Here is a 13,373-nt window from a genome sequence, read left to right as displayed (position 1 = left end):
TTTTTTTTTTTTTTTAATCTCTTCTTAGAATCCATCTACCGCAGAGGTGCACGCCGATGGAGAAAGCTTTATTGTGCAAATGGCCACACTTTTCAAGCCAAGCGTTTCAACAGGGTAAGCCTAATTTATTAAATACTAATAATTTGAGATATCTGTTTTTTTTCTTTACTACTGTAAAAGAAAGGTAGTCTTATTTTTCCTTTTAAAGAAATAAGTAAGGTGACACCTTTTCCAGTTTGCCTGCGACAGTATCCCTGTTATCTTGAGGTAATTTTTAATAGCATCTCCTTTCACTCTTAAAAATATCCCCTATTGAATTGTATGGTTACCTTAGCTGAAAGAAAGTTGGCTTTTTTTTTTTTTTAAGATTTTATTTATTCACGAGAGAGAGAGGCAGGAGATGCAGGCTCCCTGCAAGGAGCCCAATACTGGGTTTGATCCTGGGACTCTAGGACCACGCCCTGAGCCTAAGGCAGATGCTCAACTGTTGAGCCACCCAAGCGTCCTGAATGTTGGTTTTTGAAATATAATTCCAGACAACCAGAAAATAAGCAAAGTTTATTTTGCAAACCATTTAATGTGATTTTAACTTTGACTATTTCAAAAATAATAATTGCAAAACACTTACCTAGCTTTTACTATGTACCAGGTGCTTTTCCAAATGTTTGACACATATTGACCCATTTAATCTTTATAACAACCTTGTGAGATGGGTACTATATATTTGTTTCACAGATGAAAGGGCTGAGGTGTGGGGCACTTAGGTAACTTGCCCAAGATGACATAGCTAGTAAGTGGCAGAACTAATAAGGCTTGAAAGAAGTCTGTTTCCAGAAGTCTGTGTTTTTTTGTTTTTGTTTTTAAGATTTATTTATTTATTTATTCATGAGAGACGCAGAGAAAGAGAGAGAGAGGCAGAGGGAGAAGCAGGCTCTTGCCACCCAGGGATCCCCAGAAGTCCATGTTTTTAACTACCCTTGATAACTACAAATATATGGACTCAATTTCCATTGTAAAGCTAGTAGCATGTTCTGAATTCATTAAAGTAAATAAAAGCTACTACCTGACGTTCCCCAAATCCTTTTATTCAGTAGCACTGATATTTAAAAAGCTTTGGGGATCCCTGGGTGGCGCAGCGGTTTGGCGCCTGCCTTTGGCCCAGGGCGCGATCCTGGAGACCCGGGATCGAATCCCACGTTGGGCTCCCGGTGCATGGAGCCTGCTTCTCCCTCTGCCTGTGTGTCTGCCTCTCTCTCTCTCTCTCTCTGTGACTATCATAAATAAATAAAAATTAAAAAAAAAATTTAAAAAGCTTTGAAATGAATGGTCACTTTGATATTGCTCTTTTAGAGAGCAGGGCTTTGGTTTGACCTCTGAACAGTCTGGAAGGTTTATGTTTGCTTGGGAGTCCTTGCATAGTTTTTTCTGCTCTATGTTTTTCAAGTTTAATTCGCTTTTACTCTTTTCAGTACTCTGAATTTATGTGAAGAATAGAAATTCTTGAATATGTAACAAAACAATATGGTTGCAAATTTCACTCTTGCAAACAAAACACTTTTTCTGTTTATTTTTTCCATAACTATGATAGTTTTGGAAAAGTTTTTTTTTTTTTTTTTTGGAAAAGTTTTATATGAAAAAGGAATTGAGTTAGAGAAGAAAGCTACATATTTTCACTTAAAAAATTTTTTTTTTGAGAGAGAGAGAGAGCATGTAAGTGAGTTGGGGTGGGAGGGCAGAAGGAGAGGAAGAGAGAATCCCAAACAGACTCCATACCCAGTGTGTAGCTGGAGTCAGGTCTTGATCCCACAACCCTGAGATCGTGACCTGAGCTGAAATCCAGAGGTAGGCACAGGCACCCCTTATTTTCACTATTTTATCATTAAACTGTTGGCAAAAGATTATGATCTTTTTTTCTGCTAAGAAAATACTGTTGAATTACTCTTTCCAGCGTGCCCACTGTGCCATCTGTACCGACCGAATATGGGGACTTGGACGTCAGGGATATAAATGCATCAACTGCAAACTCCTGGTTCATAAGAAGTGCCACAAACTTGTCACAATCGAATGTGGGCGGCATTCTATGCCACCGGTAAGACACAATTGTCTTTTTTTAATAGAACATTTTCAGTAACACTACTAGAGCAGAGGGCTAAAATACAGGTAGTAAGGAATCACGGTCAACAGTGTTATAGAATGTAACTTTACAGTCCAGTTGACATATTGTGAGTTTTGAATTGTTATTATAAATTTGTTTATATTATGTAGTTAACTTCTTGATTTAATCTGCTACAAAAATCATCTGGTCTAAATTAGGAAGAGGTAGGGAGAACTATTTAAGAGACTTTTTTCTCTTTAGATAAACTAATTTGTAGCTCCTATTGTATTAGCAACTACACTAAACAGATCAGGTAAGAAGAGTCAGAGGTTTCATAGTTGCTATTTAAAGTGTGAAATTACTGGGGAGTCTTTTAACTTAAAATTTTATTTTTACTTTCTCTTTCAAATATACAATTATAACGTTCATTATAGAGCATACAGATAAATAAAGAAAAATTAAATAAAAATACCCCATGAAATCTACTGTCTAAAGGTAATTGTCTTCTGGTGTATATCCTTCTAGAACTTTTTCTTTTGCAAATTTATATGTATAAATATAGAAAATTTATTAAATTTTATATAATTATTCATATAAATTAAAATTAATTATATAATTAAAATATAAGTTACATAATTCAATTTTAAATAATTTTATATAAATATTAAAACAATAAAAATTTCATTTTCTATTTGGAAAAATGTTAAATCAATTTAAGAGTAGATATAACAGTATAATGAACTGCCATAAGCCAATCATCCAGCTTCAGTAGGTAACAACTTATGACCAGTCTTATTTCAGCTACACCCCCACCCATGTAACCGGCTCTCATCCTGTATTTGAAACAAATCTAAAAGATAAGGACTCGTCAAAAACTAAAAAGCAATTCTTTATATCAAATATTCATCTAGGCAGTGTTCAAATTTCAGTTGCCTCATAAATGAGACAATTTTGTTTTTAGTGTTCATTGTGAATCAGGATCCAAATGAAGTCCATATTTGCAGTTGACTGATATGTGGCCTAGATATTTTTTAATTTACTGATTCTTCTATCTCTGTCACTCACTGGCTTTTTTCCCCTTTAAAATTTCAATGTAGAAGAAATTATGTTGTCATTTAAGGCGTTGCAGTACTCTTCTCTTTGCTTTCATGGTTTTGTTTAAAATGTTCCCGTCCTCATTATCTTCTGTGTTATATTATAGCTGGATGTAGAAGTTTAATTTAGATTCTGGTTTTTGGTTTCTTGTAGGTTGTTTTTGAGACTGCTTCATAGAAGGTGGAGCGTTTATCCATCAGAATGCACATAGTGTTTGACTGGATCTTATTCTTTTACATACTTTTCAACAAAAATGAGATCATAGATGTATATATACTGTTTTCTAACCTATTTTTTCACTTTTTCACTTAACTATCTATTTTAGTCACCTTTCTATATCTGTCTATATCCTCATCAATGTTAGCATGGTATTTTGTTACATACCTAGGTCATGATTTACTTAACTGTTCCCCATGATTATACATTTGAGTTGTTTTCTACATTTTCCTATAAAGAAAATCATGAACTTTCTGATAAGTAAATATTATTTCCTTAAGAAACTAGAAGTAGAATTACTGGCTTAAAGGATATGCATTTTTAAAAAGATATGGATGCAAAGGCCCTTGGGTGGGCTCAGTTGATTAAGCATCCGACTCTTGATTTCATCTCAGGGTCCTCAGGTCATGATCTCAGGGTCGTGAGATCGAGCCCTGTGCTGGGCTCTGCTCTGGGTGTGGAGCCTGCGTAGGACTCTTTCTCTCCCTTTCCCTCTGCCCCATTCCCTCTAAAATAAATAAATAAATAAATAAATAAATAAATAAATAAATAAATAAATAAATAAAATATGTAATTAAAAAAGCTAAATGCATCTTTCTAAATTGTCTTCTAGAATGAGTATACCATGTTTATTCATAGTATCTTCTTTGCACATTGTGAATATAGGTTATTATTGGTGACTTGTTGGTATTAGAATTATTTAACTAGTTCATATAAGCTCAGGAATGGGTTTGTTGTTAGGGAGGTGAAAATCCCATCTTAAGGAAATGATCAAGGCCAAAAATTCTGAACATAATTTATTTAGGTTACTGTTGATATTCTTGAATATTCTTAGGTGATAGAATGACTTCAGACCGTGTACAGTGAGTATGTTAATAATCACTAAATGTATTGTAAAATCCAGGGACCTATCTGTAAGGCACCCTTAAAATTATAACTGTGTAGGGACACCTGGCTGGTGCAGTTGGTAGAGTTTGTGTGATTCTTGATCTCGGAGTTTTGAGTTTGAGTCCCACACTGGATGTTGAGATTACTTAAATATAAAGTCTTTTAAACAAAGAAATTATAACTGTGTTAACTACTGCTCTTTCTCAACTTTACCGTTTCTTGCTGGTATTCATTAAACCTGGGTCCAAGATTAATGAATTAGTAACATTTTGGTTTGAATTAACATTTTTCCTGAGGTTATTGGCAGTTATTTGGGTAAGTCAGTTTCTAGAAGGTATTTCTTCTCCTTGTTTGAGTCACTGGCACCTTTGAGAATCTTTAGAAAGGTGGGAAACCACAAAATTTTAGGTTTCTAGACCATTTTTGAAGTTCATTTCTAAACTCAGCTAAGGAACTTATGTACTAGAGACTCCTTTTGCCAAAGATTGAAGTGAGTGTATGGAGCTGAAAGGAAGAATACATAGTGTAGAAGAGAAATGAATCAAAGTATATAGAAGTTTCATTTGATTTCTTTTTTTTTTTTCACTTGATTTCTAATGGGTAGTCTGAAATTAGTTTTCTGTTTCTTTTGTTATCCGTAAAATGTGATTTTTGTTATCCGTAAAACATGACTAACGTTTAGCTCATTCACAGGAATATTGCATGGTTTTATATAATTAAAATAAAGTAATACAGTTTTCACTTACTAAGTTTCTTTCAAGTTTAAATTTTAATATGCTATGTTTCATCGAAACAAAGTTGTTTCTGCATTTATAGTGGTATTGGGATTTGAAAAGAACCCACTGAGTTACTCTGTCTTTGGAAATGTTTATAGGAACCAATGATGCCTATGGACCAGTCACCCATGCCTTCAGATCATGTACAGACAGGTAAGAATGACACTGGCAGGACCATTGTTCATCAACAAGTATCTTTAAATACTTCTTTAGGTGACTCTTTAACTTAAGTTTAAAACCATTTATGTTCTTCCCAAATAAAAGTTAGTTAACGCTATTTTGCAGTGGTACTATCAGTTACAATACTTAATATATACCTTTGGCATTTTAAGAAGACAGCTACGTAAACTATAACAAATGATTCTTTCCTCTAATTCAGATAAATTTCTTCTGAGACTTTTTTTAAAATTCAGCAAACCTCATTTTTTCAATAATGAAAACACATACAGATTTTGTGGGCCATGTTAGCTGTTTGGGTGATCCTGTTTTGATTAAAAGTTTTATTATCAGAAATAGAAATTATGTAAGAGACACAGAGATGCAATATAGAAAATTTAAAAAAGATCATGTGAGTTCAAACATCAAATAAATACAAAACCTTAAATATGTATCTGCTCAATTTGGAAAGTGATTAACTGAGTGGAGCATTGTGATCTTGGATGAATCAAGAAAGGGAAAGTGAGGGAATTTTCCTAGAAGGACAGAATGTAGTCTCTTGTTCATGCAAGAAGCCGGTTATATGAAACATGGGCTTTTTTGTGTGTGCCCCAAGTAGCTTTAAGGAATAGAAACCTAGAGTTCAATCTTTTCAATTCTATACTTGACCTATGTGGTATGGTAGTTAGGAACGTTTTGAGTATGAAGGAAGTGAGTAAAACCCAAAAGTTCCCTCTCTCTATGCCTTAGTCATATTAAAATAATTGAATAAGATTTATAGAGTTACCCTTATAGAAGGAATTGATTAATTGGTGAAGAGGTGAAATATTTTTAAAATACCAAAAATATCTGTTAAAATCAGTACTAGGCTGCTAATTGGTTCTTGCTCCTCATTCTCATTAAAGATGAGGTTTTAACTCATAAGTACATGCAGTTTATTAATAGTAGGACAGATACTCAATTTTAAATAAAACTTTTTCCAAAATGATAACTTAATCAAATCAGGAGAACATTTTAAGTCAAACTCCGTTAACGGGTATTATGTTACTCTATCTCTCTCTCTCTCTTTTTTTTTTTTTCATGTTTGGGATTGGATTTTCAGTAATTCCATATAATCCTTCAAGTCATGAGAGTTTGGACCAAGTTGGTGAAGAAAAGGAGGTAAGATAATTAGCTTTATTGTATATTACGTCATCAGCTTTTTTATTTTTTCCTCATCAGCTTTTTTTTTTTTTATTTTTTTTTTTTTCTCATCAGCTTTTTAATAAGACTTGAGAGTTTAAAAATATGGCAGTTGCTTAGATTTTTTAGCTTTTACAACAATAGGCTTTTAATTAAAATATATAATTAAAATGATAATTTTTGAAATAAGCTCATAGTATAAAAGATTTATCATGCCTCACACCTTCCACACCCACTTTGACTTCTGAGAGACAACTCTTTTTAATAATTTCTGTTTGTGCCTATAATGTTTATAACTCTGTTTTTCAATTTCCCAGCTTTATATATTTCAGGCCATAAAGATCTAATTCACAATACCTCCCCCTTTACGCTTCTCTTTCCAAGTTTGAAAGATGCATTATGTTTTACTCTTGGATACCTTTAGGAAAACCCCAACTTTTTATTATGGAAAATTTCAAAAATAATTAAAAGTAAGCAGTAGTATAACAAAGCCCCTGTTTCTATTACCCAGATAAAACAACTATCAGTATAGGCTAGTGTTGTTTTGTCTACCCACTGCCTGCATTCCTGTATTATCTTGAAACACATCTGTTGATTACAACTTAATCTCGTATCTTAGTTTTTTTGTTCTATTTAAGTCAGTACCTTGACTTTCCTTTACCCATCCTTCTAACTTTCCTCTTTTACGTACATATTTATTTTTACATTGCCAAGGTTGTTAACATTTATAATCTTTCTTGCATCTGTAACTACATCTTCCATATTTTGTTCATAAGTTGAGTGAATCATTCAAAAGAAGAAATTCCTAATAATGAGAAATGAATTCTCTATTCTTCTAACATCACGAATTGCTAATACTTCTTTCTTTTCAGTTCTCGATGCTCCTTTATGGCTTTTTGTTCCTTTCTTGGAGTTTCTCATTGCCTTTATTATTATTATTTATTGGTTTGGTTGTTTACCAAAGGCTCATTGCTTGTATCATCAAGATTTTTAATATATTTTAAAATTGAAGAATAACATACAGTGAAGTACACAAATCACGAGCTAGGTGAATTTTCAGAGTGGATACTGTGTAATGACCACCCAGATCAGGAAATAGGATCTACTAATATCTCAGAAGCCCATCTTGTGCCAACTCCCAGTCACTAACACCCTCTTCTCCCTGTAAGTAATCATTGTCTAACACCAGAGGTTAGTTTTGTTTTTTCCCCCAAACTTCATATGAGGGGATTCATTTAGTATGTATTTTTTTGTTTCTGGCTTCTTTTGCTCAATATTGTGTTTGTGAGATTCAGTCATGTCTCATGAAGTAGTATTTCATTTATTTTCACTGTTGTTTCAATTTATCTAGTCTGTTGATTTTTTCCCCCCTGATTGGGATTTTTATGATATGTTGTTATGAATATTTATAAACATTTCTGTTAGGTATATAATTAGGAGTGGGAATTCCTGAGTCATGTGTAACTGAACTTTAGTAGATAATTACCAAACAGTTTTCCAAAGTACTTTTATTAGTTTATACTTTCACCAATAATGTGTAAGTTTGGCTCCACAAATCTTTGTCAGCACTTTGTATAGTCTGTCTTTTAATTTTAGTGAATCTTTTGAATGTGTAGTGGTATCTCATTATAATTTTTTAATGCTCATTTCCTTGCTACTCAACTTTTCATGTATTTATTGGCCATTTGAGTATCATCTTTAGTTAGGTGCCTGTTTTTTTTAAACGAGGGGGTCTGGCTTTGTTATGTTGATTTATGGAAGGTCTTTGTATTTCTCAACATTATTAGCCTTTTATCAGTTACATATTGCAAATATATAACTGCCATTCTATGTATTTTCACTGTTAATGGTTTTTTTTGATGAATAAATGTTCTGATTTTTAATGTAGTGAAATACATTTATCTTTTCCTTTTTGGGTAGTGCTTTTGGGCCTTAAGAAACCTCTGTCTTTCCCAAGCCTGTTGAAGATATTGAAAAGGCTGTACCTTCCCTCATTACTCTGAAAAGCTATCTCTTCATCAATTAATATGCTCATTACATGATCTCACTCTGGATTCTCTTTTGTTATTTTATTATTATCGGATATCATGCTTCATGATTATTATAGTTTTATAATAATAAGTCCTTGTAGTAAAATTAATTCTTTGCTCTTCTGGGGATTATCTTGGCTACTCTTTCTGGCTTTTTGAATTTCATGTAAATTTTAGAATCAGCTTGCTGGTTTCCACAAAATCAAGAAATAAACCAAACCTACTGGTACATTTCAGAAAAAGACATCTTTACAATATGAAATCTTCAAACCACGAGCATGATATAATCCTTCATTTATTTAGGATTTCTTTAAATTATGTCAGTGTATTTTTCAGAGTCCTTGAACTATAGGTATTTGATGTAAATGGTATTATTTTAAAATATGATCATCTATTTAATATATAGAATAAGGTTTTTCCTAAATTACTTTGTATCCTGACACTTTGCTAAATTTGCCTATTAATTCTGATAGCTTATCCACAAATCCTTTTAGATTTTCTGTATGTATGATCATCTTATCTATGAATAAGTGTCATTCCTTCATTTTCAAATCTTAAAGATTTATAGTTTTCTTATTGAATTAGAAAAGACCTCTACAGATGACCAAAATGACGTTGAAAAAAAGTAGTGATCAAAAAAAAAATAGTGATCAGATATCATTGTCTTGTCTTACATCTCAGTGGGAAATCTAATATTGATTTGCTACAGCTTTTCATTTTATAGAGGAAGTTTATTTCTAGTTTGCTAAGATTTTTGTCTTTATCATGACAAGATATTGAATTTTATCAGAAACATTTTGTGACATTTGTGGAGTTGGAGTTGGTCATATGTAAACTTTATTAATTTTCAAATGTTAAGCCTATTTTTCATTTCTGGAATAAACTCCATGTGTCATCATATATGATTTTTTTATATAGTTGTGGATCTGATTTGCCAATATTTAGTTTAGGTTTGGTTTTTACTTTCTTTTAAATATTAACGAGAGTCACTGACCTGTAATTTCCTTGTTTTAAATTGGATTGCCAAGTTTTAGTGTCATAAAATGATTTTGAAATGTTTTGTTTTCCTAAGAAGAATTCCTATAAGATTGACATTATTTCTTACTTTTTTTTTTCTTTTTTTAAAAAAGTTCATCAGTACGGCACTCTGGGCTTGGAGTTTTATTTGTGAGGAAGATTTTAATTCTGGATTTTATGCCTGAATAAATCTGGGACAATTTAGATTTCTCTATTTTGTCTTGTGTTTGTGTTTTTCTTAGGAATTTGTTTAGCCTATACTTTCAGATTTTTGGCATCAAGTTGTCCATTTCTGAGAGTCTGAAATGACATCCTTTTCTATTCCTGATAAAATTTACTATGTATTCTCTTTTTCTTCATCAGTCTTCCTGGGGGGTTATTAATTTATTAATCTTTTTGGAGAATTAGCTCTTCTCTATTGAACCCTTATTTGCTCTTTTAATGCATTGATTTCTCCTCTGATTATCTCCTTAGGCTTTTTTGTCATCCACTGTAAAATAAATCTTAATCTCTATTGTGATTTCTTCTTTGATCAGAGCATTATTTTAAAGTATACTTATTTTTACATATTTGGGAAAATTTTTAACTTCTAACTTAATTCCACTACAAATTAGAAAACACGTTGTGTGTGATCTCTGCCCTTTGAATTTTTTTTTTTGAAACTTGTCTGAAGGCCAAGCACATAGGCATTAGTGTATGTTCCATATGTATTTTCAAATACAGTATGTTTTATGGTTGTTGGGTGCGGCGTTCTGTACAGGTCAGTTAGGTCAAGATTATTAATGATGTTATTCCATCTCTGTTACCTCACTGGCTGTTTGTTCTTTGCCTACCACAAGGTTACATTGCGGATATATCTGTTCCTTTTTTGTTTTGTTAGCTTTTGCCTTATATATTTTGAGGCCATGTTATTAAGTACATACAAATTTAGAATCATAATATCTATAATTGGATTATTCCCTTTTCATCATGAAATACCCCTTTCTGTTTATAGTAATGCTTTTTGCCTTAAAGTCCTTATGTTAGGTAATTGCTATGTCACAAATAACCTCAAAATGTAGTGACTTTAAACAAGATTTATAATGTCATAGTTTCCATGGGTCAGGAATCCAAGCATGACTTATCTGTGTCCTTTGCCTCAGAATCCCATACAGGCTACAGTCAAGGTGCTGGCAAGGACCGCTGTTCCCTCAAAGCTTGACTGGGAAAGAAGCTGCTTATATACTTACCTAATTGTTGGCAGGATTCTATTTTTTACCACATGGACCTCACTGTATGGCAACTCATAACAAAGTAACTTGATTTATTTCATCAGAGCTAAGCAGTAAGATCCAGAGAGCATGAATGCTAGCAAAATAGAACTCACAGTCTTTTGTAACCTAATTTCAGAAATGACATCCTATCATTTTTGCCATATTTCTTTAATTAGAAGCAAGTCGCTACATTTAGCCCATACTCAAGGGGAAAGGATAACACAAAGGCATGAATACTAGATGGTGGGGAGTACTGGGAGACATCTTAGAGTCAGCCTACCACACTAGGCTACAACTACTTTGTCTTATTGGTTTAGCTACAGCAGCCTTGGTTAGTGATTACATGCTATATATATATATTTTTTTTAATTGTTTTAATCTTTCTGTACCCATATACTCTAGGTATGCCTTGTTAACATCATATTGTTGAGCTCCCCTCCCCCCCGCCTTTAGTTTGACAGTCCTTAGCTATAGTATTTAATGTATTTTACTATTTGTGTATATTTTACATTTAATGTATTTATATTTAAATGAATTACTGATTTGTGTTTAAATCCTCCATTTTATGGGGCACTTGAGTGGTGTAGTTGGTTGAGCGTCCAACTGTTGGTTTTGGCTCAGGTCGTGATCTCACAATTGTGAGATGGAGCCCTGCATCGAGCTCTTCAGCTCAGCATGGAGCCAGTTTCAGATTCTCTCTCCCTCTCCTTTCCCCCTCCCACTCCTGCTCTCTCTCTCTCTCAAATAAATAAATCTTTTTAAAAAATTCTCCATTTTATTATGTTTTCTATGTCCCCACTCTTTGCTACTTAATTTTGGCTTATTTTGGGTTATTTATTATTACTTTTTCATCTCTTTTAGCTTGTTTGACATTCTTTCCTACTCAATTACTAGATGTTCTAGAGATTGTATCTTACATCTTTAGCTTACTTAAATTCAATGGAAATTATTATTATTATTTTTTAAAGATTTTATTCATTTATTCATGAGAGATACACAGAGAGAGGCAGAGACACAGGCAGAGGGAGAAGCAGGCTCCATGCAGGGAGCCTGACACGGGACTCGATCCTGGGTCTCCACCCTGGGCTTCAGGTGACGCCAAACCGCTGTGCCACCAGGGCTGCCCTCAATGCAAATTATTAACGATACTTTTACCACCTCCCTGGATATGCAAGGACCATAGGAATGCTTTAAATTTACTCACTCTCCCTCCTTGTCTTTGGTGTTATTTCTTTCGTATTCAGATTTTTTCTTACATATTTTAAAATTCTATGTATGCTTTGTTTATATGTAGTAGTGCTTTTTAAAAAAATTTTATTTATTAGAGAGAGAGGATGAGTGGGTAAGGGAGCAGAGAAAAAAGGAGAAGCTGACTCTTGGCTGAACAGGGATACAACTCAGAGCCCAATCCCATACCCCCGGGATCATGACCTGAGCTGAAGGCAGATGTCTAACTGACTGAGCCACTCAGGTGCCCCGTACTAGTGTTTTTAAACAGTCATTATTTAGGTTTATCCACACTATATTTTTGTTCTGCATTCCTTCTTGTATGTCTGTCCTTCATATAAATTATCTTTTTTTTTATTTTTATTTTTATTTTTTTTAAATTTTTATTTATTTATGATAGTCACACACAGAGAGAGAGAGAGAGAGAGAGGCAGAGACACAGGCAGAGGGAGAAGCAGGCTCCATGCACCGGGAGCCCGACGTGGGGTTCGATCCCGGGTCTCCAGGATCGCGCCCTGGGCCAAAGGCAGGCGCCAAACCGCTGCGCCACCCAGGTATCCCCCAAATTATCTTTTTTTAAATAAAGATTTTATTTATTTAGTCATGAGAGACAGAGACACAGAGGGAAAAGCAGGCTCCCCACAAAGAACCTGATGCAGGACTCGATCTCAGGATCTTGGGATCATGCCCTGAGCTGAAGGCAGGTGCTCAACCACTGAGCCACCCAAGCGTCCCTAAAATTATCTTTCTTCTTGAAGAACTCTATTTCTTTTAGTGAGAGGCTACTACTGTTAGATTTCTTTAGTTTGTGTTTGTCTGAAAAATGTTTTTATTACACTTTCATTTTGAAGGCTATTTTTATAGATCAGCAGGGTTATTTTTTAGATCCTTTGAGGGTGACATTCCACTGATTTCTCACTGCTGCCTTGTTACTGACTTTGTGAAGGTATTGTGCTTTTGTTCCATGTAATTCTCTTTTATAGTTTCCAGTTAACCACATTTGAAGTCTGTATATTGCCTTATCTTCTTACCATTCTATGCTTTCTTAATCTGCTCTAATCTGATTTCTTTTACTCCTCTTTATGTATCCTTGTTACCACATCAGATTATTATTTCTAGATTTTTGTAAGTGACCCTTTTCTTGAAACATCATTCTCCTTCAGTTTCCTTAATACTTTTTTTCCTGATTTGTGCTTACAGTTTTTCTCAAAATCTATTCTTTGGTGTCTTGATAGTCTTCACTTGAAAAAATTCATATTTAATTCTTATGAGTACATCTGTTGATTGTATGCAGAGGATTTTGCAGATATGTTAAAAAGATTATCTTCGGGGTACCTGGGTACCTCTCATGAATAAATATAATTTTAAAACAAAACAAAACTATCTTTAGTCTTCTCTATAAATTACCAGAAGCCTAAATTTCTAGTTGTAAGTGAAT

General features: G+C 33.5%; 1 protein-coding gene across 2 annotated transcripts in view; it reads left to right on the top strand.

Moving 5' to 3' along the window:
* The window catches only part of PRKCI (protein kinase C iota), a 74,543-nt gene that overhangs the window by 40,481 nt on the left and 20,689 nt on the right, over positions 1-13,373 (top strand). For both annotated transcript variants that reach the window (XM_072752247.1, XM_072752246.1), the window contains exons 5-8: positions 29-114; positions 1,949-2,089; positions 5,169-5,223; positions 6,329-6,387. In XM_072752247.1, coding sequence (XP_072608348.1) covers positions 29-114; positions 1,949-2,089; positions 5,169-5,223; positions 6,329-6,387 — 341 coding nt within the window. The remainder of the gene's footprint in view (positions 1-28; positions 115-1,948; positions 2,090-5,168; positions 5,224-6,328; positions 6,388-13,373) is intronic.

The sequence above is a fragment of the Vulpes vulpes genome, chromosome 3 (genome assembly GCF_048418805.1).
Source record: "Vulpes vulpes isolate BD-2025 chromosome 3, VulVul3, whole genome shotgun sequence".
Taxonomy (NCBI): Eukaryota; Metazoa; Chordata; class Mammalia; order Carnivora; family Canidae; genus Vulpes; species Vulpes vulpes.
The sequence above is the reverse complement of the archived record's forward strand: the minus strand, read 5'-3'. Positions and strand labels throughout refer to the sequence as shown.